Genomic DNA, 23,786 nt, shown 5'->3' with positions numbered 1-23,786 from the left:
CTTTTCCCGGTCAGGATTTCCTGCTGCTGTTCCCAGAATGGGCCGTGGTCCTACATCCGTGGGGTGATCCCGCACAGCGGGTGGCCGGGAACCATCAGCACCGGTGCCAGGCACGGGAGAGGCAGCAGCACCAGCAGTGCCCCGACAACCCCCCCGGTGTCGGGAGGGCCAGGCAGGCAGCTCCATCACCGTAAACAGGAACTGCGGCCGCGGGGGAGCACGGGGGCCGGGAAGGGAGGGGGTGCCTGCGCCCATGGCCGGGGTGTGGGAACGTGGGTGTGGGAGCGTGGGTGGGAGTGCAGCACCCAGCGGGGCCGAGCGAGCCTGTGGGAGTGTGTGCACACATGGAGCTCCTGTGCCGGTGTTTGTGCAGGGTGAGCACGTGCAGCTGTGCACAAGCGTGTGCCCCTTCGGGGTGAAGGAGTTGAACTTGTGTGTGAAGGGACAAGGCCAGGAGGAAGTGCCTCCTCCTGTCCCCATCCCGCCCGAGTCGGGGTTTCCTGGGGCACATCCTGCCTGCATGGATTCTGTTCCTCCTTCCCGGTTTTGGGGGTCGAGGGGTGCCAGCCCTACAAGGGGGCAGGGACGGCACTGGGCCCACACCAGGGCTGTGTCTGCCCCATGCCATGCTGGGCTGGGGGGCTGTCAGCCCCCCCGTCGGCTCCCCAAGGCGATGGAGGGTGGAGAGGTGCCCGCGGCCCCGTGCTGGCACCGCACTCCCTGCCCGGGTGAGGTTCCCGCATTCCTGAGGCAGCTCCAAGGGGAGCCGGGGGCAGGCGCGGGGCGGGAATGCCGCGGCGCTGAGTGTGCGCCCGTGTGCCAGCGCATGGGGCAGCCCGGCGGGACACCCGCCCCACGCCCCCCTTGCTCCCCCGCCGGGCACCGGGATGCCTTGCTGGCATCACCCCCGGCTCTGGGCACGGGCTCGGGATCCATCCCACATGGTTCTGCCACCCTGTGTGCGTGCATTCCCAGGATTGGGGATGACGCCTCACAGGGTGAGCCCACGGTGAGATCAGAGCGCTGGAGTGCGATGGGAAGGGTTGGGATAGGGTGGGATGGGATTGGATATGCTGGAATAGGGAGTTACTTTCCTTTGGGTTTACAAGCCTGGGTCACCCCAGGAACAAGGTTCAGTGTGTATCCAAGGAGGCTCCTGAAATCCTGAGTCCTTCCCCTCCCCAAGGCTGGCAACTCGCTTAAGCATTTATAATAATAATAATGATAATAACAACAATAATAACACCACCACCAACAGCTGAGCTGTCGGCTGACTCCTGGAGTCTGGATTTAAAACAAACCAAGAAATCTGGCAGCGTCTGGGAAACAGCCACTGGCACTGAGAGAAGCATGGGGGGTCAGGGCTCTGTTGCCTCTCGGTCACAGTGGGCAGGGGGTCTGTGCTCTGGGTGCCCCTTCTCACCTTGATAGTTTCCTACCCGCGTTTCCAGGGCTCCCCAGGCACAGCAGCTGAGTTCTGCCCTCTTGGGGGGTCTCGGGGACCGTGAGGGCCATGCCCAGGGGAGGGTCCCATTGGTGGGCACAAGCTGGCAGCGTGTGCCCATAGTACTGATGGAACCAGCAGGAGCGCTCCTAACCCGAATTCTGCCATTGCCAAAATTGCCACACCAGCACATGGCTGGGGGCAGGATGGGGCTCAAGGGGCACCAAGACTGCAGAGGGACAGAGGCAGAGCTGGGGCATGAAACAGGACAGGAGGTGGCCAGGGATGGGGTCCACGGTTCCCCCTCCTCATCCCATCACAGTTCCAGGCTGAAGCAGGGCTGGGGCCCAAAGCTCTGCCTGCCCCCAGCTGAGGGGCCCATGGAAAGGGAGGCAGTGAGGCCAGGGGATGGGAGCCACTGGGATGAGAGCAGGAACTGGAGTTCAGCGTCCTGATGGGGCCTGTGAGCTCAAAGAGCCCAGAATAGCCCTGGCCTCACCGTGGCAGCAGGGCCACGGCCCAGCACATCCAAGTATGGCTCCACACCTGGGTGCTGCTAAATCCAGAGGGATTCACCATCCTTCCCGGGCCCATGGCCAGGTGGGTGAGGACCTCTGGTGACTCCCCCCAGCCCCAGCCCCCCACAAGAGCTGAGTCACCCTGGGGTCTGGCCTGAGCCGTCTGGCCTGTGCTGGGCTCCCCCTGCTCACCGTATCCCCAGCCCCCCAGGGGGGGCTGCCTGAGTTCACTCCAGGGGTGACTTCATCCCTGGGACTCTCCAGGCCTGAGGCCAGGGTGGGGGGCAGAGCCCCGCGAGTGTGGGGTGCCCCAGAGCCAAGGCATGGCAAGTAAGGCCAGGCAGGGCCACTGGCTCCGGCTGCATTGGGCTGGCAGCTGGAGTGTCCCCAGGCTGTGACGCCTGGACAGTCTGCCAAAGGCCACCAGGACACGTCCCGGAGAGCTGGGAACACACAGAGCCGGTTGTGTGTTTCTAAGGACACGCCTGGGTGTTTACAGCCCCGCCAGCGTCACCGGCACAGGCACCGCCGTCCTGCCCAAGGACATCCGTGCCCGTCACAAGGCCACCCCGAGCCTGGAGGGATGGGGGGCTCCGGCGGGGGTCCGTGCCCAGGGTTGTGTCGGGAGGGTGGAATCAGCAACTCCTTACTCACGGCAGCAGCGGTGGCTCACCTGAGCACGCCGGGCGGCTGAGTCACCGCTGCCACCGTGACTGAGGCTGAGCCACTCGGCCCCGCGGGGCTCAGGGGACGGGGACCCCCAGCCCAGCACCGCTCCCACCGCGGCGGTGCGGCCGGTGCCCTGGTGGGCTGGGCCGGGCGGGCGGGTGGAGTTGCAGTGGTTCGGCTGCACCCTCCTGCCGGGGTGTGCCCCGCGTGATCCCGGCCGCTGGCCCCGTGCCCGTGGGAACGCTCCCACTCGCTGCGGCAGCTCCATGCAACGCCCCAGATGGGCACCGCGGGCCTGGGAGCCCCTTGGAAGCCACGGAATCGCTCCCTTCCCCAGGCGGAGGGCCGAGGGAGGAAAAGGATCCCCGTCCCACCTGGGTTCCCCCAGGCTGCAGCCCGGCTTCTGCAGCCACAGGAGCGAGAAACGCCCCCTCTGCCCTCCTCTCCCCTCCTCTGCCTGCTCCGGAGCCGGAGTCAGCTCTGCCCTAATCCCATGACCCCGCGCCTGCGAGTGGAATGCTGAGACTTGCGATAAAAATCCCCCGTTTGCCAAAGCTGAGGAATCAGCCAAGAATTCAGCCCAAAAGGGGCGGGGGGGGGGTGGGGGGGGGGAAGAGGGGGGCGGGCAGGGGGTGGAAAGAGAGAGAAAAGAGAAAAGCTGCTGCCCGGGGCTGGTGGGGGATTTCCCCGAAGAAGGAGGGCTGGGAATTCCCTTCCTTCGAGGGAGAAGACTTCCAAGAATCAGCTTCCAAAAGATTCGGGGCTCCCAGCTGGAGCTGGGGCCGGCGGGACCGCGGGACACAAAGGAGCCAACACCACGGTCCTGCCCTGGCTCTGCCGTGACACCGGGATGTGCCCGATGGCCAGGCCCCGTGGGAAGTGTCCCGGCGGGACCCGGGTAAGCCCCTCTCCTCCACCCCGTGCCCGCGCCGCCCTCCCGGGTGCATGAGCCTCCACCGGGGCTAATCCCAGGGCCCAGGTTAGCTAAGAGGATTGCGGGAGCTGCGTGTGGCCTGCAGCAGGATTTGTGTAGGTATTTGCTCGTTGGATCGTCTCTCCCCAAGCTGCTCAGCCGTGCAGGGTTTGGAGAACGCTCCCTCTGGAGACGCAGGAGCCTCGGATGCTGTGCGGCAATTATGCCCAAGTCTGCCTGTAATCTTTAACGATTTATTCCCAGGGCAACACAATAAACTAAACACACAAAATCCAGGCTGCTGGGAATCCTGGGATCTCCCAGCTTGTGTCTCTGGAGGTTCCAGATACCTTCAACCATACTGAAATGTGCACACACTTCCTAAAGCACCAGCTCCTGGAATCATGGGATTACTGGAGGAGATGAGCTTCCTCCCAGGAAGGAGATGGAGCCGTGTGAGGAGAGTGGCAACTGGGAAAGGGGCTCTTCAGGGCTGCCAGGATGTGGGGAGATGCCCTGCCCTTGGGGCATGGCTGCTTTGCCAAAGAACCCAAGCAGGCTACACTCCCAGCCCTGGCCACAATGTCCCCTTGTCCCTCCCCACAGATCAGGGCTGGGAGCTGGCGGCCAGACCCTGCTCCCTGCAGGAGTGGCTCTGGTGTGACACCTTGTCCCCACCATGGCCCCTCCCGGTGCACAAGCCTGAGCTGTGGCGGGGCCAAACCCAAACCTGTGGCCCTGGCTGTCCCCTCTCCTCGCTGCTCCAGGGCCTCACCCCGCACAGCCAGCTGGAGATGTGGCCCCCCTAGGGGCGGCTTCCCAGGCCCAGGGAGAACAATGGCGCATCCCTGCCCCGGCCCCTCTCCCAGGGACAACAATGGCAGGAGCCGGAGTCGGAGCCGCCTGAGCTCATCTCCCCCCAGAGCTTGGAGGGGGCTGGGGCAGGCGGGGGGCCGTGGGCTGTGCAACAAAGGCTCCCTTCCAGCCCGGCTCTCTGCCTTGCACCAGTGGCCTCGCTCCCACCCAGCCATCTGCACACACCCCAGGGTAGGGACACAGCAGCAGAATTTTGGGGATTCAGAGAGTCCCCCTTGGCTCCTGCCGGGCCACGGCGCTGCAGCTTCACGGGTCGGGTCTCCCTACTGTGGACTGGTCGCCAGATCCCCACTCCAGCTGCTTTGTGTCTTGGTGTGCCAGGGCATTGTCTGCAAAGAAGAGACCCAGCAAGGCAGCCTGAGGTCACCAGCATCTCCCCAGCACCCTCCCTGTGTGCACGGGGAAGCCGCTGGCCCGGGAGGAAGCAGCTTCTGCCCCGTGGCACCCGGGATGTCACGCCCCGGAACTGGGGCCCACCAGCCCGTTTCTCCCTTGCTTTAAAGCCCTGTAGGGCTAAGTCTTGTCCTTGCTGGGAAGTGGGTGGTTGGGCAGAGGGAATCCCTGGGGGGAGGAATGGTCCAGCCTTGTTATTAGACATCAGAGAGTCTCCACGGGCAGCAGCAGCAGCAGCTTTCACGCTTGGCTCCCAAGGAGAACTCAGCCCATCCGTTCCCTGCCCACGGATTGACTGACCCACGGGGCATGCAGAGGGGAAGAGGTGTCCGGTCTGTCCCCTCCCCACGGTCCGTGGAGGGCAGGTCGTCCCTGCCCTTCCTGGAGCCGCGGCAGAGCCGGGACCCCGACAGGGGCTGAGACGCCCCCGGTGGGCTGATACCGAGATTAGAGGACGGCGAGTTGGGATCCCGGGAGCGGGATCCGGAACGAGGGGTAGGGGCTGGGACCGCTGGTACAGAACTGAGACCCTGGGGCAAAGACCGGGACCCCCCGCGGGAGCAGGTGCGGGTACCGCCGGGGCAGGGGCCGTGGCCGTTGCCGGGGCCGTTGCCGAGGCCAGACCGGTCCCTGCCCCCGCCAGGCTCCACCCCGGGCGGTGCGGGATAAAACTTCGGGCACCTCCCCGGCAGCTCCGCGTCAGGGCTGCGCTCGGACCGGCTGCAGCGCTCAGGAGGTGACACCGCACCCACCACCACCTCCCCCCGGGACGTTTCTGGGGTCTCTTTTCCTCTTCCTGCCACCGGAGGCAGCTGGGCTCCCGCCGCGCCGGGATCCGCGGGGCCGTGTTCGGTGAGTAGAGCCGCGCCGTGCTGGTGGGGGCCCGGATCGGGCTGCGGGTGGGATCCGCGGACCGGGACCGCGCTCTCTCGGTTGCTTTCCCCGGAGCGGGAGGGATGGCCCCACTTCCCCGGGGCTCCCGAGGGGACGCACGGCAGAGCCCCTCTTCGGTTGTTCCGGAGCTCTGCTCACCCTCAGAGATCCTCCGTATCCTCGGTCACCTGGAGCTTTGCCTGCCTCCGGGGAACGGGAGCGGGATCGGTGTCCTCGCTCCAGCTGTCGGAACCCCGACGCTCCCGCCGCGTCCCGGGGAGCGGCTCCTCGCTCCCAAGACCCGGCGTTCTGGGGGGGGGGGGGGGGGCGGGGAGGGCTGCCCGGGCAGGGGCTTTCCATCCCGGTGGGCGAGCAGCGGTTCTGGGGCGCACCGCGGCCGGGCCGCCTGGTCGCTCGGTAAAGGCCACCCGGTGTCTCGGTAAGGGCTCCCCGGCGCGCCGCCGGTGCGGCCCCCCCGGGCGCAGGAGGCGCAGCGGGACCGGCAGAGGGCGCCCGCGCTTTGCTGACTCATAGCGCCCCCCCCCCCCCCCCCCCCCCCCCCCGGTGCCGGGACGGGGCCCCGGGGCTGCGGGGTGTCCCTTCCACTCCCCGGGAGCCGGCAGGCGGGGCTGGGGCCTCTGGGGTGGAGGTTCCAGCTGGGGGACTGGGGGGGCAAGAGCGTGCTGGGGGGTACAGGGGGCTCAACCCCTCATCGGGACAGTTCCCCGCAGCTGTAACGGCGTCACCGGGACGGTGACCGGGCGGGTGCGTGCGACCGGGCGGGTGTGACCGGCCACGGGTGACTGTGCGTGTCCCCCCCGCCCTTTCCGCCTCTGTGTCCCGGCGTCACTCGGCTCCGGGGGTTCCAGCTCCCGCCCGGCCCCACGGGCAGTCACCTCCCGCCGCGGCCTCCTCCGGTGCGGGGGCCGCTCACCGCCCCCGCCGCGCCTCTCCTGGCCGGCGCCTGCCCGTGTCCCGCGTCCACCTCTCCGTGGCGCCCGGGCCTCGCACGCCAGCCCCATCGGCTCCCCGGCGCTGCCGGAGCCCGGCCGGACCCCCGAGCCCCCCGCGCCCCTTTGTTGTGCGCCGGGATTATGAATGGCTCCAGGCGCGGCGCGAGGGCGCGCGGGGGGCGGGGCTGGGGCGGGGCCTGCGCGGCCGCGTGGGCGGGAGGAATCCGGCCGGGCCGCCCCGCCCACTGGGCCACGTGGGGAACCTGCGCCCGCCTCCCATTGGCCGTCACCGCGGATGTCTGGGCGCTCGGCGAGCTCCCATTGGCCGCGGCCGCCGGAGGAGCCGGAGTGAATGAGGGCGAGGCCCCGCCCCGCGGGACGTTGCTACATTGTAACTTCCCTCCCCCCCGGTGCTCCCACGGCAGCGCGAGCGGCGGCCGGTTCGGCGGGTCCGGCCCCAGAGAAGGGGGAGCGAGGCGGCCTCCCCGCCCCTCGCCGCGGCCCCGGGCCTCACCCCGCCCCCAGATACCCCGCACCGAGAGCACAGAGCGGCGGCGAGGAGAAAGAAAGGAGGCGGCAGGCAGGAGCAGGCAGCGCCGCTTCCACCACCACCCCCCCTTCCCGCGGCAGCCACCGGAGCGGGGCGAGAACGGGACATTTTATATATTTTTTTTTTATTTTTATATTTATATATATAATTTTGTTTTTTCCGCCTGGGCTGCGGAGGGCACGGCCGGTGCAGCCTGTTTGGGGACCCCCCTCCTAGCCGCCTCCCGCCTCCTCCCGGCCCCCGCCCGACGCCTCACCGCGTAGCCGGAGCTCCCGTGGGTCCCGCCGGGCGTGTGGTGGAGCGGGCCCGGCTCCCTCCTTTATCCGATCCCCCCGCCGCCCCCCGACACCGACCGCCGCTGCCCCCGCAGGTCGGCGGATGGACCCGCAGCCCGGCGCCAGGAGCTGCAGCCGCGGGGCTCCCGCCTGCGAGGTGGGGCCACCCGAACCCCCCATGAACCTCTACATCCACACCACCACCGGCACCCGCTATGAGCTCTCGGTGCCCGCCGAGGAGACGGTGGAGGGGCTGAAGCGACGGCTGTCCCAGCGCCTCAAGGTGCCCAAGGAGCGTCTGGCGCTGCTGCACAAAGAGAGGTACGGCACGGCTCGGTACGGGGGGGTCGGCGCGGCTCAGGAGGCCCGGGGTCCCCAGCCCTCGAGAGCGGAGCTGGGCGCGGGGGCGGCCCCCTCGCACCGGGCTCGGCACCGCACAAAGGCTCCCGCCCCCTCCCCCTTCCCGGCCCCATTCCTGTGCGGGGCGGGGGGGGGGGGGCAGCCCGGGGGGCCGCGGCGGGGGCGAGCGGGGGCCGGGCCGGAGGGAGGGAAGGAGGGAGGGGGGGGCTCCGGGGCGGAGGGAGGGAGGGGGGCGCCGGGCCGGGCCGGGAGCGCGGCCGCCGCCCCCTCGCCCGGCCCTGCCGGGGCTCCTTTGTGGGCGGCGGGGCCCGGCCGTGCCCCGGTCCTTTGTTCTGGGCTCAGCCCCGGCGGCGGCGCGGCCCGGCTCCCCCTGAGCCCCCAGCGCCGGGGGCGGCGGGGGGGCCTTTGTCTGCCGGGGGCCCAGGCCGAGGGGCTGCGCACCCCCCGCGTGGAGCCCGCGTGGGGTCGGGCCGGGAGTAACTTGGAGAGTCTTTCCCGGATCAGGGAGGAAGGGGGGGGGGGACACACGGGGACACCACATCCATCTGCCGGCACCCGCGGGGTGGAGGGAGCATGTTCCCAGTGCTGCCTCCCCACCTACACTGGTCCCAACTTCTCTCTAACCGCCCCCCCGCCAGTGGGCAGGTTTCCTGTGCCACGAACCCCGTGCTCCCACCCCCCTCGCAGCTCAGCTCCTCTCTGGCCCCCTCAGCGCTGCTCAGGGCAGGGCTGCCCCGTGAGTTCCCCCGGGGCCCAGCTGAACTGTGGGGTGCCAGGGTTTCCTCCTGCCTGTGAAGGCTGGGAATTTCTTGAGGTTGGGGTGCTTGGGGGCCTGTTGGTCCCCCGGGAGCAGCCAGACTTGCAGCTGGTGTCCCCCTCTCGTGTGTACCCTCTGGGGGAGCTGCCCGACCTGCACTGACCCTGCTTTTGGCATCTCCTCCCACAGCCGCCTCAGCTCGGGCAAACTGCAGGACCTGGGGGTCGTGGAAGGCAGCAAGCTGACACTGGTGCCCACCGTGGAGGCCGGCTTGATGGTGAGTGGCCTTTTCCTGCTGCTCCCTCCATCCCTCCCACTCATCCCTGTCTATTATTAAAGCCCCGGGCAAGGATGAGGATGTGATGTGCTGGCAGCCCGGCGGCTCTGCTGCCCCAGCTCTTGCTGAGGAGGCAGCGCTGGGTTGGGCACGGCAGCAGGTTTAGTATTTCACTCCTTTCTCAGGGCTTGTGTAGAAATAGTGGAAGTGACATGTCATCCCTCCCTCCTGCTGCGGACGCCCCCTCCTTTGCTGCATTTGTAACGTTAATCCCCCCCCCTCCTCCTTTTTTTTCCAGTCCCAGGCGTCCAGGCCAGAACAGTCGGTGATGCAAGCTCTGGAAAGCTTAACTGAAACTCAGGTGAGGGGCTGGATGCCGGGGCAGGATGGAGACAAAGGCGGAGGGCGGGGGGGAAGAGAGGACAGCTGCGGCCTCACTTGGCTTCCCCTCCCAAAAGCTTTGGCGTTGGTGCCTCGCTGAGGTTTCACCTTCACCATGGCTGGGAGTGCTGAGGGCGGTGCCCGGGGCAGGCACCGTCACCCAGTGCAGCGCCGGGCTCGGGGAGGTCCCACGCCGGCAGCCCAAACAAGCTGGGAGCCGGGGAGGTGAAGTGACTCACTCAAGGTCACGCTGCAGGTTGGCGGCAGAGCCGGGCGGCTCAGGGCCCTGCCCGGGGGTGTGGGGCTGCAGCCCCCTCCAGCTGCCTACAATGGGGTGCAAGGAGTGGGCTGCCCATCTGCCCCACAGCTGTGATGGATGTAAAGGAGGCTGGCAGCTCGTGGGGCTGCAGAGCCCGGCTTCCCCCCCAGCACCCAAAGGGGTCCTCCTGCTTTCCTTGGAGCCATCCTTGGGGGTGCAGATCGGCCCTGCTGGGGTGTTCTGACCCTCTCTTGTCCCTTGCTTGGTGGCCTTGTGCTGTGGCGCCAGGTGCCAAGGAAGGGGCGCGGAAGGGGCCAAGTGGGCGGCGTTGGTGGGGCTGTGGTTGAATTGCTGTGGAGTTGTTGGAGGGGTGTGAATTGGGTGGGCGGGGGGTCCTCACTGCTGGGGGGGGTCTCGGCTGCGGGCTGGAAGTGTTCCCAGGGTGGGAGAGCCGTGGGTGAGCCGTGGGTGCGCGCGCAGCCGCCAGCTCCTGCCGCGAAGGTGGAATTTACCCCCAGCCATGCAGGCCCCACTCCTTTGTTTTCCGTTTCTGTTACTGCTCTGAAACTCTTTCCTTCCTTTTTCTGGCCGATGCTGCAGCTTTGGTTTTTGAATGGTTGGGTTTTTGAACGTTTTTATAACCTGCCTTGCTGAATTCTGGGAAGGGGCTGAGCCCCATGTGGTGCCAGGGCTCAGAGAATGGGCTGGTGGGGCACTGCTGTACCCCCCCACCCCGGGGATGTGGCAAGGGCCAGGCTGCCCTGCCTGCAGGGACACGGAGTGCCCCTGGCTGCCCGGGGTGACCTTGACTTTTGGGAGCTGGTTTAACCCCGTGTGGGGGCTGGGGGGGGTCAGCTTGGACTGGAGCCCTAGTGGATCCCCAGTGCCAGATGCTGCTGGGGTCCCATGGAGGGGTTGCAAGGTGCTGCCCATCCCAGCTGGGGTGCAGAGCTGTGGGAGGGGGCTGCTTCTGGCAGCCTGGCCTGGCAGGTCACAGTGCACGTCCTGGCCTCAGGGCTGCAGAAATTTCTGATGGGGCTGACCAGCTCTGCTCTGGTGAGAGCAGCGAGGTGGGGTGGACTGGGGAGCCAGGAGCCTGTGGAGCTCAGAGTACCCCCCTGCACAGGGCTGTGGCCCCTCCAGACCAGGCACAGTGAGCGGAGGAGGGTGGGTGGGCTACGGTCTGGCAGTGGCTGCGGGAAGCGGCTCCGCACCTCCCTGCCCACCGCAGGTTCCTCCGGTTGGTGATTCAGGAAGCCAGGGCTGAGCAGGAGGAACCGCCAGCACCTGGGGGGCGGCGGGGGGGGGGGGCAGGAAACCACTCCTCCCATTCATGCTTTGCTGGGCTCTGCCTGCGTCACACAGCCTCCGGAGCACGGGGAGAGCTGAGCGGCTTCCTCTGAGGGCGGTGGGGGGGACGGGGCGCTGCCACCCCCTTCCCAGCCTTTGGGGAAGTGACTGTTGGGCACGGGGGGCTTCCTGGAAATGCTCTTGCACTTCCTTCCTCCCCACATGGCTGCCCCCACTTTCCAGGGATGCCAGGCGTTCGGCCCCACTGCTGACTCTTCCTTTCCCCAGTCCGTCTGCCCAGGAGGGCTGAGGGGGAGGAACAGAGGAGGGGGATGACACATCCTGCTCTTCCAGGGCTGGGGGAATGTGGCCAGGGGGCTCTGTCCCTCTGCCCCCTTTGGCACAGACAAACCCCTGGGCACCAACACAGGTGGCTGGATGGAGACCCTGCAGGGGCTTGGGAGGGCATTTCCTGCTCCCCCTCCTCATCCTTGCCTTGGCCATCTGGATGGTTTCCTTGTGCCCGTTTGGGGGTGCTGCTCTCCCCATCGGGCCAGGGGCTCGTTGGGGGCAGCTCCCGCTCTCTGCCAGCCCAGAGCTGGGGGCTCGGGGGTCTGTGGTGCTAGGGGCCGGGGTGACCCGGGGCCAGGCGTCGGAGCAAGGCGGCAATGCCGCGTTCTCTGAGTCATCGGCGTTTCTGAGAAGCAGCTGGGAGACACTTCCCCCATCCCTGCGGGCCCCGAGCCCGGTACAGTGCAGCTGAGCCCCCCCAGGGCTTGGCAGAGTCCCTGGGGACCCCTAAGTGCAGGACTTTGAGGGGCTCAGTGGCCCCAGCCCCGTCGGTGAGGCTGTCCCGGCCCCCGCGGTGGAGCCGGCTGGGAGGGACGGGGTCCTCCCGGCGTGGGCGGCCAAGCGGGCGGCTGGGTGGGACGTGTTTGCATTGGAGCGGGCTGGTTTCGCCGGGGGGGGGAGGTTGGCAGCAGCGTGGGGGCGGGTGCTGGGAGCCCCGGGGCTGGGGCGCCGCGGGGACCGGCCCGGCTCTGTGCCATGGCCCAGCCCCGGGGGTGCCGCCGGGGACCGTGGGACCCCCGCGCGTGGGGATGGATGGAGGGGTGTTCTTGGTGCTGCTGGGGAGCGTCGGCAGCGCGGGCCTGGCCGGGTTGGGGTGCTCTGGTTTCTCCCGGCGCTGGCGAGGGGTCAGACAGGGCAGGGGTGAGTCAGAGGGAGCCGGAGGCGGCCGTGGGGCTGGCTGACGTCAGGGGGCCCCGGGGAGGTGCGCGGGGCTCCCCCGGGCACACCTGGGTGCTGGGATGGGGCTGGGAAAGAGCCCACTCAGGAGCCCAGTGGGAGGAGGACCCAGCTGGGACCCCTTCCCACGCTTTGGTGAACGGTGCCTGGACCTGGTGCTGGGGTCTGTGGGGTCCCTGTGTGAAATGCACCCCCTACAGTGCCTCATAGAGCAGCAGCAGGGCTGGGGTGGCCCAGCAGCCGTGGAGGACTCCATGCAGGGGCCAGAGGTGGCCAGAGCTGGGATGGGACCAAGCAGTGAGGATGGGGCTGCCAGACTGGCATTAGGCCATCCAGGCTGCTATAGGAAGGAAAACTGAGGCAGGATGGGGGCTGGAGTGATGCTTTCCCTTGGCCAGGTGCTCTGTGCACGCACACGCGTGTGCACACGTGTGTCCATGTGCGCACCCGCCGTCCTCTCCAGTCCCTTGCCCTGTAACCTCCGTGTCCAGAGCTGCAGCGTCTCCTTCCCGCCCACCCCTTCCTCTGCAGCCTCCGCCTGACACGCTCGGGGCTTTGCTGCTGGTATTTTTAAAGCTGCTTTTCCCACGGCTTCTCAGAACCGGCCTCCGCGGCAGTGAGGTGTGGGGGAGCGGGGCCGGGGCTGGGGGGGCCCGGGGGGGCCCAGGGGGGCCCTGCTCCACAGGGCTGGGGACAGGGGCTGTTGGGCCCCCACTCGATGGCTGCACCCCAAAGGTGCCATGGGATGTGGGTGGGCGATATCAGGAGCTGCACATGACAGGCTGGGAAAGCCGTGTGCCCTGGAATAGTGAGGGGGGTGTACAGTGAAGGGGGGGCATTGTCCCCATTAACCCATCTGGGCTGGCAGGGGTGAGAGGCACAGCCCCCCTGCAGCACACGGGAGGGCAAGGGGGGAGCTCACGGTGGCTCATGGCTGTCCCAGACCCCCTAGAATGTGGGGCAGTGCTTGGGGGGCTCCTCTGTTCCCTGCCACAGCTGCCAAGAGATTTATGCGACTGGGGGGAGGCTGAGGGGTGTAAGCTGGGGGGTGGCAGGTGTTGGGCATTGGGGGCCCCCCACAGCTGCAGCCTGGGGAGGGTCAGGCCCTGACTCTTGTCTCCACGCTGCAGCTGCTCCATCACCTGCCGGAGCCTCTGGGCTGGGCAGGGCCCGTCCCCCACCCGCAGCTGCCTTGAGGGAGGGAGGGCAGGTGGGCTGCACTGCCTGAGTCACAATGGCGGGCACGCAGGGACCCGGCATGTCCTCACCTGCCACCTCCTCTTCTCCCTGTGCCAGCAGGGGCACCCCCTCAAGCTGGGGGTGGGACACCCCTCCCGCTGGCCGGAGCAGCAGCGCTGGCCCTTGGCCGAGCGTGCGGCTCTGGGCAGTCCCAGCTGCGGCCCCTGCCCGTCCCTGCCCGCCGGGAGCAGCGCCAGGGAGGGCAGCCAGGCAGGCACAGCCACTCAGTGGTGGGGAATAAAGGGCAGGAAGGGCAGAAGGAAGAAAAATACCCCCCGGCACCATCAGCTGACAGAGCTGGCACCGGGCTGGGGTCACGTGGGGACGGCAGCTGGGCTAGTCTGCCAGCCTGGCGCGGGTGAGGGCCTGGGAAGGGCTGCAGGAAGGGGTCACCCTTTCTCTGCCCCAGTGACCCATCCCTATAGCCAAGGGAAACCTGTACGGGCAACTGCCATCCCCTGCTCAGCACCAGGGGGGCAACCACCACCCCACTGCTTGTGCCACGGCTGATGAGGATCCCTCCTCTCTCTCCCCAGGTCAACGACTTCTTGTCAGGCCGGTCCCCGCTGACCCTGGCCCTGCGCGTGGGTGACCACATGATGTTCGTGCAGCTGCAGCTGGCGGCTCAGCAGAGCACCGGACAGCTCCAGCACCGCCACCTCATTGCCAGCCGCGGCGAGGCAGGGGCCAGCGCCAGCCCCCACTGCCGGACGCTGCACGGTGCCAGCGGCTCAGGCTTCACCCGCATCCCCGTGGTGCCCTCATGCCAGCAGAGCCCGGCCCCCAGCCCCACGCCCACTGCACCGCCCCCCCCCATGTACTGTAACGCCCCTCACGCCGCTCCTGTCACCGCCGGGATGTTCCGGTCACACGGGGCCAGCACGCAGACGGTGAACAGCAGCGTGGTCTCCTCCTGCTCAGAGGTGAGTCTGGGGATGTCCTGGGGCCTCTGGGAAAGGAGAGCGAAGCCGTGACGTTCCCAGCTCAGCCATGGTCATGCCTGGCCCTTCCTCAGTTTCCTCATGTGTGGAAATGGGTTGTCCCCGGTCTGGTCTCCAGAATGTCCCCAGGTCCCAGGGAGGGGCTCAAGGACAGGGTGTAACCCAAGCTCTTACCCTGCCTGTCCTTACACCCTGCCTGTCCCCATGGCTGGGCAGGAGCTGCTGCTGTTGCTTCCCTTTCCCCCTCGCACAGCACAGCATGGTAGGGGGCCTGTTGGGACCCCCAGGGTGGTTCCTTACATGCCAGGAGAAATGGGACTGGTGCCTGCTGCACCTGCTCCCTGTCTGGGCTCTCCTGACCTGTTTTTTTGCTGGGTGGCAGCAAGTCAGAAGCAGGATTGTGTGCCCCACCAGACCCCTACCCCGAGGCTGATCCCATGTTTCTCCCCTCCCAGGTGGACTGTGGTTCCCGCGGCAGCAGCTCCCCGGGCAGCAGTCCGGCCGCCTCGGCCCGATCCCGCAAGCCCGGGGCGGTCATCGAGAGCTTCGTCAACCACGCGCCTGGGGTCTTCTCAGGGACCTTCTCCGGTACGCGCTGCTCGATTTCCGGGGGGCTCCGGGGGGATGCCGGGGGCAATGGGGCTGTGGATCTGGGGGTGGCTGCTTGTCTCACACCCCCTTCTTCCCCACCTCCAGGCACTTTGCACCCCAACTGCCAGGACAGCAGTGGGCGGCCGCGGCGGGACATTGGCACCATCCTGCAGATCCTCAACGACCTCCTCAGCGCCACGAGACACTACCAGGGCATGCCCCAGTCCCTGACACAGCTCCGCTGCCAGACGCAGTTCTCCTCCTCCTCCTCCTCCTCTTCCTCCTCCTCCTCGCCGCCTGCCTCTCCAGACCTCGCCACCAAAACTACCTCAGAGCCGCTGCCGGCGGCCGCCGCCCCCACCCTACACCCCGTTGTCCAGTGCCAAAGCCAGATCCGGATGTGCAAGCCCAGTGGTGAGTCTGGCTGCCCCGAGTGGAGAGGGGTTGGGGTTTGAGGTTGGTACCTCTTTGGGGGTCCCTGGTCCATGGCTGGGATGAGTAGAGAGGGACTCGGAGCTGGATGATTGACAGGTGTCCATCAGGAGGATTGCATGTTCGGGGGCAGTCAGCACCCCTGGGGACTCGTCCCCCCACCCACCCTGCATTGTCATCTCTCTCAAACACTGTGGGGACAAAGTGTCCCTGTGTGGGTGGGGGTGTGGGGGAGTGGCAGGTGGCTGCGGTGTCCGTGCTGCCCTGGGAGTTCAGGGCCTGTCCCTGCTGTGTGGGCAGAGGTTTTGGGGTCACGCAGACTCTGGCTCCCTCTTTCCAAACCCATCTTCCCAGACTGGGGTGAATGTGGGCCTGGCTGGAGGGCCTGGCCCGGGGCATGGCAGTGGCTCCCCCGGCATTTTTGGGTGCACACCTGTGAGCCCTGTGGCCGGAAGGTGTCGCAGGCGCCCGTACCAGAGCCCCTGTGATTTGCTTAGAGGAAAGAAGTGAAACCACCAGTGCTGGCTGAGCCCCCTCAGGGTTTGTTCTTCCTTCTCTCCTAGCCAGGGGTGGTCCAGGTCCCCATAGGGGGTGGCTCCATGCTGGCTCCAGCCCCTGCTGGCCTGACCAGGTCTTCCAGGGCCACCTCCAGCTCTGCTCTGGGCCAGGACCCCTCCCCATCCATCCAGGGGGATAGAGGGGATGTTGTGGTGGGGACCCGGCACCCCAAAAAAGGGCTGTAGGCCACTGGGGATCAGCCTGGTGCTGTGGTGGGCACCCTGTTTTGGGGATATCCAAGGGACTATGCCATGGTTGGGGGCTCCGTGATCCCCCCAGTATGTGGGTTAGGCCACCCTCCAGTAACCACCTCAGCCTTTTCCTTTTGTGGGGCACCTGCTATCGGGGTGTCCATGTGCCTGTGCCATTGGGGGCTACCTGCCGGGCCGTGTCCCCCCAGCTGTGGATCAGGGAACCCCACCGTGACCCGTCCTTCTCCATTACAGGGGACGCCCTGCCTGTTACAGGGATGGCCACGTGTCCGTGCCACACGGGGCTGCCTGGGGGCTGGCGTGACCCTCCCCGGCATCACATGGCAGCCCCCCGTGACCCCCTTTTCCCTTGCAGGGGACCGGCTGCGGCAGACGGAGAACCGGGCGACGCGCTGCAAGGTGGAGCGGCTGCAGCTGCTGCTGCAGCAGAAGCGGCTGCGGCGGAAGGCGCGGCGGGACGCGAGGGCTCCGTACCACTGGGTGCCCAACCGCAAGGCCGGGCGCACCAACAGCAACAGCAGCGTCTCCAGCGAGGGCAGCCTGGACCTGGACTTCGAGGACTCGGTCTGGAAGCCGGAGGTCAAGGCCGAGATGAAATCCGAGTTTGTCGTAGCATAGAGAGCCAGGGCCCCGGGGGACTGTGCCGGGGGGTCCCACTCGCTGGCCCCGCTTTGGGGAGGCAGTGCTGGCATCGCGGGCCGGGGCTCCTCGAGATTTGCCATCCCCTGTGACCAGACGTGTTGGGCTGACCTGCGTGTTGGGGGGAGCCCCCCGTCCCCCTGCTCGGTCGGGTTTGGGGCGATGGGGAAGAGCAGTAGGAGCTGCCCCCTCCTTGCAGCCTCCCCAGCCGGGGGGTCCTGGCACCCGGGGGGGCCCTGGGGCGTATCGAAGCTGCTGCTTTGCTGTGAAGAGGGACACAGCCGGGTTGGCTCCGGCCCCACCGCGTGCCACCCCACCCCGGTGCAGGCAGGACGAGATGAAGTCTCTCTCGGAGGTGCTGGAGCCCCCCTGATTTGGGGGCTGTTTGTTTTCCTTCCCTTCTATATGTAGCATTGCTCGGCTGTGGGGCTGGGCCCCCCCGGGTGGCCGGGGGGACATGTGTGCCTGGGCCCCACAGCTGCAGCCTGGGGAGGGGGGACGGGGGTGGGGGGGCTTTGTTTTTTGCGGGGTGTTAATTTTGTTTGGGGAGGGAGAAGCCAAGGCGCCTTCCCTCCACGGCCGAGCCCAACTTCCGAGTCCCTGGACTCCTTCCCACCCGCCGCTTGGGTGGTTGGATTTTTTTCTTTTTTAACTTAAAAAAAATAAAAAAAGAAGAAAAAAAAAAGGAAAAAAAACCCTGAATAAATAACCCCAAACTCGGTCCCGGCTGCAGGGCCGGTATTTATAGACATTAATGACCCGACTGAGCCAATACTGACATAGTCTTCATAGGCCGTAGGATCCTTTTTCTCGTCCGACTTGGATTTTTTTCCGTCAGGATCTGTGCAAATAGAGCCCCCACGTGATGTGTTTTTTGTCTGTAAAAGTCTTTTTTTTTTTTTTTTTTTTTTTGTGTGTGTGTGTTTTGGGGAACGGGGGGCGGGGGGAAGAGCAAGGCTTTTTTGGTCTTTAATATTTTATTTTTTATTTTTGAAATAAATTTGGGCAGTCTGGATGCAATCGTGTCTGGTGTCAGTGTGGGGAGACAGGAGCTGCTTGGGCACTCCATCCGTGTCAGAGGGACGTGGCCCAGCCACAAGTGCCCTGTACCTGTGCACATACCTGCTCAGCACTCACACGTGTGTACCTGCAGGAGGAAGGAGGGGAGTGATGCCCCATCCTCCCTGGCAGGGGAACGGGTCTGGGGTCTCCTCGAGGTGTTTTCAGCACTCTCAGGGTGCCAGACCCCAGCCTCTGGGTGCTCATCTGACTCGGTGCTCCCAGTCTCATCCCACTGGCCACTGCCCGGAGGAGCTGGGCTGGTTGCACCAGCCGGGCTGGCCATGAGTGCCAGGTTCCTGCCAGCTCCCTCCCTCCCTCCTGCGTCATGGCAGGGTGGTTGCGGGCCGGGGCGGGGCGTTGGTGGTCATGAATGTGGCTGTGCCTCAGTTTCCCCACCTGCACTTGCCCCGGGGAAGGTGATGGGGTGGGGTGGCCCTGGGGATGTGTGTTAGCACCATCTCACCCAGCAAACCTCCTCCTGCAGCCCCCAGCATCCCTGGGAGGAAGCTGGAGGCTGGGGGGGCTCGGGGTGTCGGTTGCTGTGGGGGGAGACTGTGGGCTGGGACACCCCTGGAGCTGTGCTGTGACACCGACGCGGTGACACTGTCACCTCCAGGCACACCTGCGGTGGGGTGAAACCTGACTGGGTGCTGAGCTGTGGAGCTGTTATGTGGGGAGGGGCAGGAGTGGCTGCTCATGTCCCCTCTGCCATGTCCCAGCCTTGTCCCCGCATCCTGGGTTTGGGGACAGAGAACAACCAGAGCTCCATGGGACCCTCAGCACCTCACAGACAGGATGGGAAGTGAGTGGCTCTTCCCTTGGGGAACACCCAGGAGCCCAGTGTGGGCTGGGGGAGGGGGGCCTGGCCAGACCCTGAACTCCCAGGCGCAGCCAAGCGCTGGAGGAAGCTGGGAGGGAACGGAAGCAGCTCAGGTTCCTGCGGTGACTTGTGCTGCACCGGGCACCCCGCGCCCCGCTTTGACGTCATTTCGGGTAGAGCAGACCTCGGGCTGCCCCCCCTACAACCCCTGCCCCCCCCACACCCCCAGCCCGTGCCAAATTTGGCAACGAGAAGAGCTGCCGACCACAGCAGGAGCAACACGGTGGCCTTGTAAGGCAATCGCTGCCGGGAGGGCACGCGGGGGACACACACACGCGTGTGCACACAGGGACAAGCGCCAGCAGCCGCGCACGGGGGGACATGCAAACAGTCCCGCTGTGGGTGCTCCCCTGGGGAGCCCCCAGTCCATCCTTGGGAGGTCCCAACAGCTGCTGCCTCCCATGGGCTCAGCTCAGGGTTTGGGGTAGTCGTGGGGGAGCAGGGGGTGCCGCAGGGTGTGAGCTGGGATGGGCCTGGCCCCAAAGCCATGGCATGGCTTCATGGCACAGGACGGAGCAGGCACCTGGAGGAGGTGTCTGTGGCACGGAGAGACAAGCCAGGGCACAGGGCGCTGCATTGTGCCACGCCACAGGGTGACATCACCACGCCCAGGGCCCCCAGATGCTGCTGATAACAGCGGGGTCACTGGTGGTGGGCAAGGCTGGGCAGAGCCGTCACTGCCCAGCCCGGGTGTTGGTGTGCTTCACACCCCCTGCACCCCATCCTGGCTCCTCTCCCCACTGCCCCCAGCCCTGCCCAGCAGCCGGCACTGCTGCCAGGCTGTGCTCATCCCAGTGTTCCCAGTATGGAGCAATCCACAGCACCAGCATTGTGCCTGCGGTGTGGTGCCCGCTGTGGGGGCAGTGTGGGTGTCACCCAGCAGGTGTGTCCGTGCGCCCACAGCCAGTGGGTGGGGACAGCTGGACCGGGTGCCCCCTTGTCCCTCTGCCCAGCCCTTGCCGCAGAGGGTGCGCCAGGAAACACCCACAGCCGCATGGCTCCCAGGGCTCCCGGCACACCCGTGGGCCCTGTGCACGCCCGCGGTGCCGGGCACACCCCGGCGCAGGCATGCGTGGAGTTCCGCGTCAAGCCTTGCACACCCAGCCCTTGCACACCCACCCACAGCTCCCTTCACCCCACAAACCCACCCGGCCTCCCCGCAGCGCCTGCCCGCACCCCCCAGCCTGCAAACACACATGTGAACCCCCTGTGTGCCTGTGAACCCCACGGCCGAGGGCGGTGGCCATGGGACCCCCACGGCCGCCTCCAGCTCCCTCATGGTGTGGGGTGAATCACGAAGCCCCAGCCCCACAGCCCCCTGGAATGCCTCCGGCTGCACCCGGCGCTGGCTGCGGGCGAGAGACGGGGCTGGCGCGGCGGTGCCAGACGCCGGGTGGGCGACGTGCTGCCGCGTGTCCCTGGCACGAGTTGGGAACACGGCGTCTGCCGCAGCGGGGTCCCGGGTGGGGGCGAACCCCGGCCCCCGTGTGGGGATGCAGATGGTCCCCCCACCACCCGGCTGTGGGGCACCCGCCAAGGCTGGGGCACCCATGGGTGCCCCCTGGATGTCCCCGAGGGTGCAGAGGCCCCCGAAAGGCTGAGCCCCCACATCAGACCCCGGTGCTGCTGTGGGGCCGGGCTGTGGGCAAGCAGTCCTGGTGTGGGGGTGCAGAGGAGGCCGCGGGAGGGGGCCGGGAGCTGCCGGCACAGGGATGGATCCTGGAATTAAAAACATTCCAGGAACTGACTTTGAACCAGATAAAATAACAAGCGCCGTGAGGAATGTCTCACCCCGCCCACCAGCCGCGGCCCCACGGCACTCCCCACAGCCTCCCACTGCCCCACACGTGTCCACGGGCCCTTGCACACGCGTGTGCGCGCAGAGCTTGCAGCCAATGTGCACACGTGTGCAGCACAGCCCGGCTGCTGGGGGTTCTGGGGATCTCCGGGGGGGCTGCACACCCCGGCTGCTGTGAGGGGCTGCAGCACACCTGGGCTGGGCTGTGGGGATGCACACACAGCTGGTGTGCAGTTCCACGCATGGAACACAGCCGGACACGCGTGGCTGTTGTGTGCACAGCAGCCCTCCCGCCCTGGCCCCGGCCCCGGCCCCCTCCCAGCCCATCGTGGGGCAGAGGGTCCCCCCGTGTCCTCGCCAACCCTGGGGCCTCCCCGGCTCCCCCAGCCTGGCCCGCAGCCGCGGCCGGCGGAGCCCGGCGTGCATGGGTGGTGACATCACGGGGGCGGCGGGCCCGGGGGCGCGGTGCCAGCCCATCCCCGCGGACCCCCCCCCCCCGCCGGGGCCGAGGTCACAGCGGGGCTGGAGCAGCAGCAGGAGCTGCGCTGGGAACCGGCACTGGTTGCACTGCGTGTCCCAGCCTGGCTGCCTGCCCTTGACAGCAACAAAGACCCCAAATCTCCCTTTTCCCCTCCTTCTGGGGAACCTCCCAAAAGCATCTCTCAGCTGAGGAGTTTTGGGAGGGGGCAGCGGCTTAGGCCCCCCGTTTGTCCCCCATTCACATCCACAGGGGATGGCGCTTAAATGGCCCCAGTGACATCGGCACGGTTGAGGGGTAGCCCCTGTGTGACCCTGACCCCACACCCTGTGCCGTGGGGGTCTCATCCCCACACCATAGCCCCGGGCAGTGGGGCCAGGGCAAACATGGGGCTGATGGGGACACAGGGCCAGAGGACATCGCCGGTGCGTCACCGTGTTTACGAGGACCTCGAGGAGCTCTCGTGACGTCCGTGCGGGTCCTGCCAGCCCAGGCCCTGCCAGGTGGCATAGTGCCACCACCGCCACGCTACCCCCCTGGCCACTGCTCAGATTTTTGGGGCTGGCATGGGGCCACCTGGCCCCTGGTGGCGCGGGGGGCACGGAGCAGGGTGCCCCCCCCCCCCGTCACAAGGCACCGTGCGAGCGGCAGATGGGGCGTGCGCGGGGCTATTTATAGCAGCGGGACCCACAGGTAGCGACGGTGCGTCAGCGCGGTGACGCAGCCCCGGCCGCACGCCCCCGCAACTGGCTCCCGGGCCCCCCCCCGAGCCCCCGGCCTCCATCGCCCAGGAACGGGGGAGGTCCCCACGTGCGCTGGTCACAGCTGGAGGATGCTCAGGCCTTGGCTGCGCCGTGCGGGGGGAGGTTGAGAGGGGCACGCGCCTGCACCGCCCCCAAATCCGTGTCTGTGTGTACACGTGTGTGCGTGTGCGTGCATGTCTGTGTGCACAGGGTCCCAGAGACTGGATGCTCTGTCTCTGCATGTCCCAAGCTGTGTGTGTGTCACTCCATGTTCCCACACATGTCACCGCGTGCGCCCACTCCTGTGTCCCCCACGTGCACGGCGGCAGCAGCGCTGCGGTGATCTGCACGCTCGCGTCGCTGCGTGTGCCTGGCATGTGTCCCCGTGCGTTCTGCTCCGTGCACACGCTGTGTGTGTGGCCGGGGCAAGTCTCTGCGTGTGCGCGTGGCCGCGGTGGCCCGGGGTGACTCAGCCCCCAGGCAGCCCAAGAATGCCCCCTCCCCACCCTCTCCCCGCCCCTGGCCTGCGCTGGGAACGGACTGTCCTGGGGGACGGTGACACCCAGGGCTGACCCAGACCCTGCTGGGAAGATGAGGCGGTGCCCCCCCGCCCGGCCCACCCCCATCCTGCCTTCTGGGAACCGCTTACAGGGGCGGAGGTGAGGGGTCAGGGGAGGCTGGGCAGGGCTGGGGCCCTGCGGCTGGCAGGGAGGGGGCCTGGAGGAGCCCCCAGGGACAGCCCTCCCCCCCCCCCCCTGCCGCGGGTACTCCAGAGCTCGGAAGGGCATCGCAGAGCTGGGGTCCCCTTGGTAGTCCCAGCAGCAGCGCCCACCCATGACCGGGATGAGCCCTGGGGGTGCCCAGGCCAGGCGTGCACGAAGTGGGGTCCTGCTTTGGAGTCCCTCGGCCACCGGGGCGTCAAGACCTGGGGCTATCCTGGCCGGGGGCACAGGCAGGTCCTGCTCCGTTCCCCTCCGCTCGGGGAATCCGGGCCAGGTGTTTCCCCCGGCCCGCCGGACCCCTGCCCACCGCGGCGGCAAAGCCCGGCCCGGATCCGCAGGCACGGAGCGGGACAGCACTCGTGGGTACCCCGCGAGCTCCGGCCCCGGTTCCCGGCACAGCTCAGGTCGCAGCTCGGAGGGGCTCGGGGCGGGCGGGGGCTCCCGGGAGACCGGCGGTCCCGGCCGGGAGGTGGGGCCGGGCCCCAGGCTCCGCTCCGTGCTCCTTGATCCGTCCCGGGCTTTCCACGCTCCCGGCCCCGCTCGTTCATTCATAGATCGCGCGCGCTCCCGGCCCATTCATCCCGGCGCGCGGGGAGCTCCGTTACCGTGGCAACCGGCCCCCCCCCCGCTCCCCCCGCGCAGCCGGAGCGCTGGAGGGGCCGGGGGCGGCCCGGGCTCCGTGCGCCTCCGTGTGTGGGGCGATCCTGGCGACAAGAGCCCGGGGGTCCCCTCGTTCGTAAGGCTGCAGGCGGGGGGCGCTCCCGCCGGCTCAGCCCCGCCGAGGTTCGGGCAGCGGCTGCCACGTCGGCGGGGGCGGCCCCCCTTCGCTCCCCCGGGCTGGGGCAGGAGCCCGGCCCCGGCGGTTTGCACCGTGGGCCGGGCTTGGCGCAGCATAACCTTGACGATCCCTCCCCACCCCCCAGTTCCCACTCCACCCTCCCCCGTCTCTGTGGTTGTGGCACTGAGCTCCGGCTCTGCGGAGTGCAGTTTCCCCACCCCCCCAAAGTGGTGGGGACCCCCCAGAGGGGCGGGGTACAGCGAGTGCCAGCGGGGAGCTGTGGGTGCGAACTGCCAGGTGACAAAGTGCGGGTGTCCCAGTACTGCGTGTGAGGGTGGGTGCAGGTCACATGTGTGCACCCACGGCTGCGTGTGTGTGGGGGCTTGTGCAGACCCTGCAGCCCTCCTTCCGTGCACCCCAGGTTCAACTGTGTGGGGAGGACAGATGTGGTGCTGCGGGCACCTATTGCACAGGGCTCTGCGTGGGTGGTTGCAGAAAGCTCTGGCATGCAGCAGGGGCACAGCAGGGATCTGCAGCTGGACAGTTTCCCAACGTCCTCTTCTTCCTCTCCAGGTTCGAGAGTGAGGAGCCACAGCCTCAGGGGCAGGAGAAACTGCTGCTGCAACCCCACAGGTGAGCCCCAGCCCCACAGGCGGGCTCCAGCCCCCGGCCCGATG

At 67.6% G+C, this 23,786-nt stretch overlaps 1 protein-coding gene and 1 long non-coding RNA gene across 3 annotated transcripts; one reads left to right on the top strand and one right to left on the bottom strand.

Annotated features, from left to right (window-relative positions):
• Nucleotides 1-3,757: 3,757 nt before the first annotated feature.
• Nucleotides 3,758-6,243, bottom strand: LOC128800455 (uncharacterized). Its single transcript, XR_008434975.1, has 2 exons — nucleotides 5,846-6,243; nucleotides 3,758-4,749 (listed from the first exon to the last, which is right to left on the bottom strand). It is a non-coding gene; the product is annotated as an uncharacterized LOC128800455 (long non-coding RNA).
• Nucleotides 4,825-17,663, top strand: MIDN (midnolin). Of its 2 annotated transcripts, XM_053965605.1 has the most exons (8): nucleotides 4,825-5,665; nucleotides 7,560-7,785; nucleotides 8,771-8,858; nucleotides 9,157-9,219; nucleotides 13,812-14,198; nucleotides 14,672-14,804; nucleotides 14,913-15,221; nucleotides 16,365-17,663. In XM_053965605.1, exons 2-8 carry the CDS (start codon nucleotides 7,568-7,570, stop codon nucleotides 16,625-16,627), a joined length of 1,461 nt encoding a protein of 486 aa, XP_053821580.1. In that variant the 5' UTR covers nucleotides 4,825-5,665; nucleotides 7,560-7,567; the 3' UTR covers nucleotides 16,628-17,663. The 2 variants fall into 2 exon arrangements, with proteins under 2 accessions (XP_053821580.1, XP_053821581.1); XM_053965606.1 differs by lacking the exon at nucleotides 4,825-5,665 and having other exon boundaries at nucleotides 7,090-7,785.
• Nucleotides 17,664-23,786: the final 6,123 nt, after the last annotated feature.

Source organism: Vidua chalybeata, chromosome 27 (genome assembly GCF_026979565.1).
Source record: "Vidua chalybeata isolate OUT-0048 chromosome 27, bVidCha1 merged haplotype, whole genome shotgun sequence".
Lineage (NCBI taxonomy): Eukaryota > Metazoa > Chordata > Aves > Passeriformes > Viduidae > Vidua > Vidua chalybeata.
The sequence above is the reverse complement of the archived record's forward strand: the minus strand, read 5'-3'. Positions and strand labels throughout refer to the sequence as shown.

Excerpts from the sequence above, each read along its gene's own strand:
- MIDN (XM_053965605.1), top strand. The coding sequence starts at position 7,568 with ATGGACCCGCAGCCCGGCGCCAGGAGCTGCAGCCGCGGGGCTCCCGCC. Across the intron at positions 7,786-8,770 it reads GCGCTGCTGCACAAAGAGAG|CCGCCTCAGCTCGGGCAAAC; the intron begins GTACGGCACGGC and ends CTCCTCCCACAG. Across the intron at positions 14,805-14,912 it reads CTTCTCAGGGACCTTCTCCG|GCACTTTGCACCCCAACTGC; the intron begins GTACGCGCTGCT and ends CCCCACCTCCAG.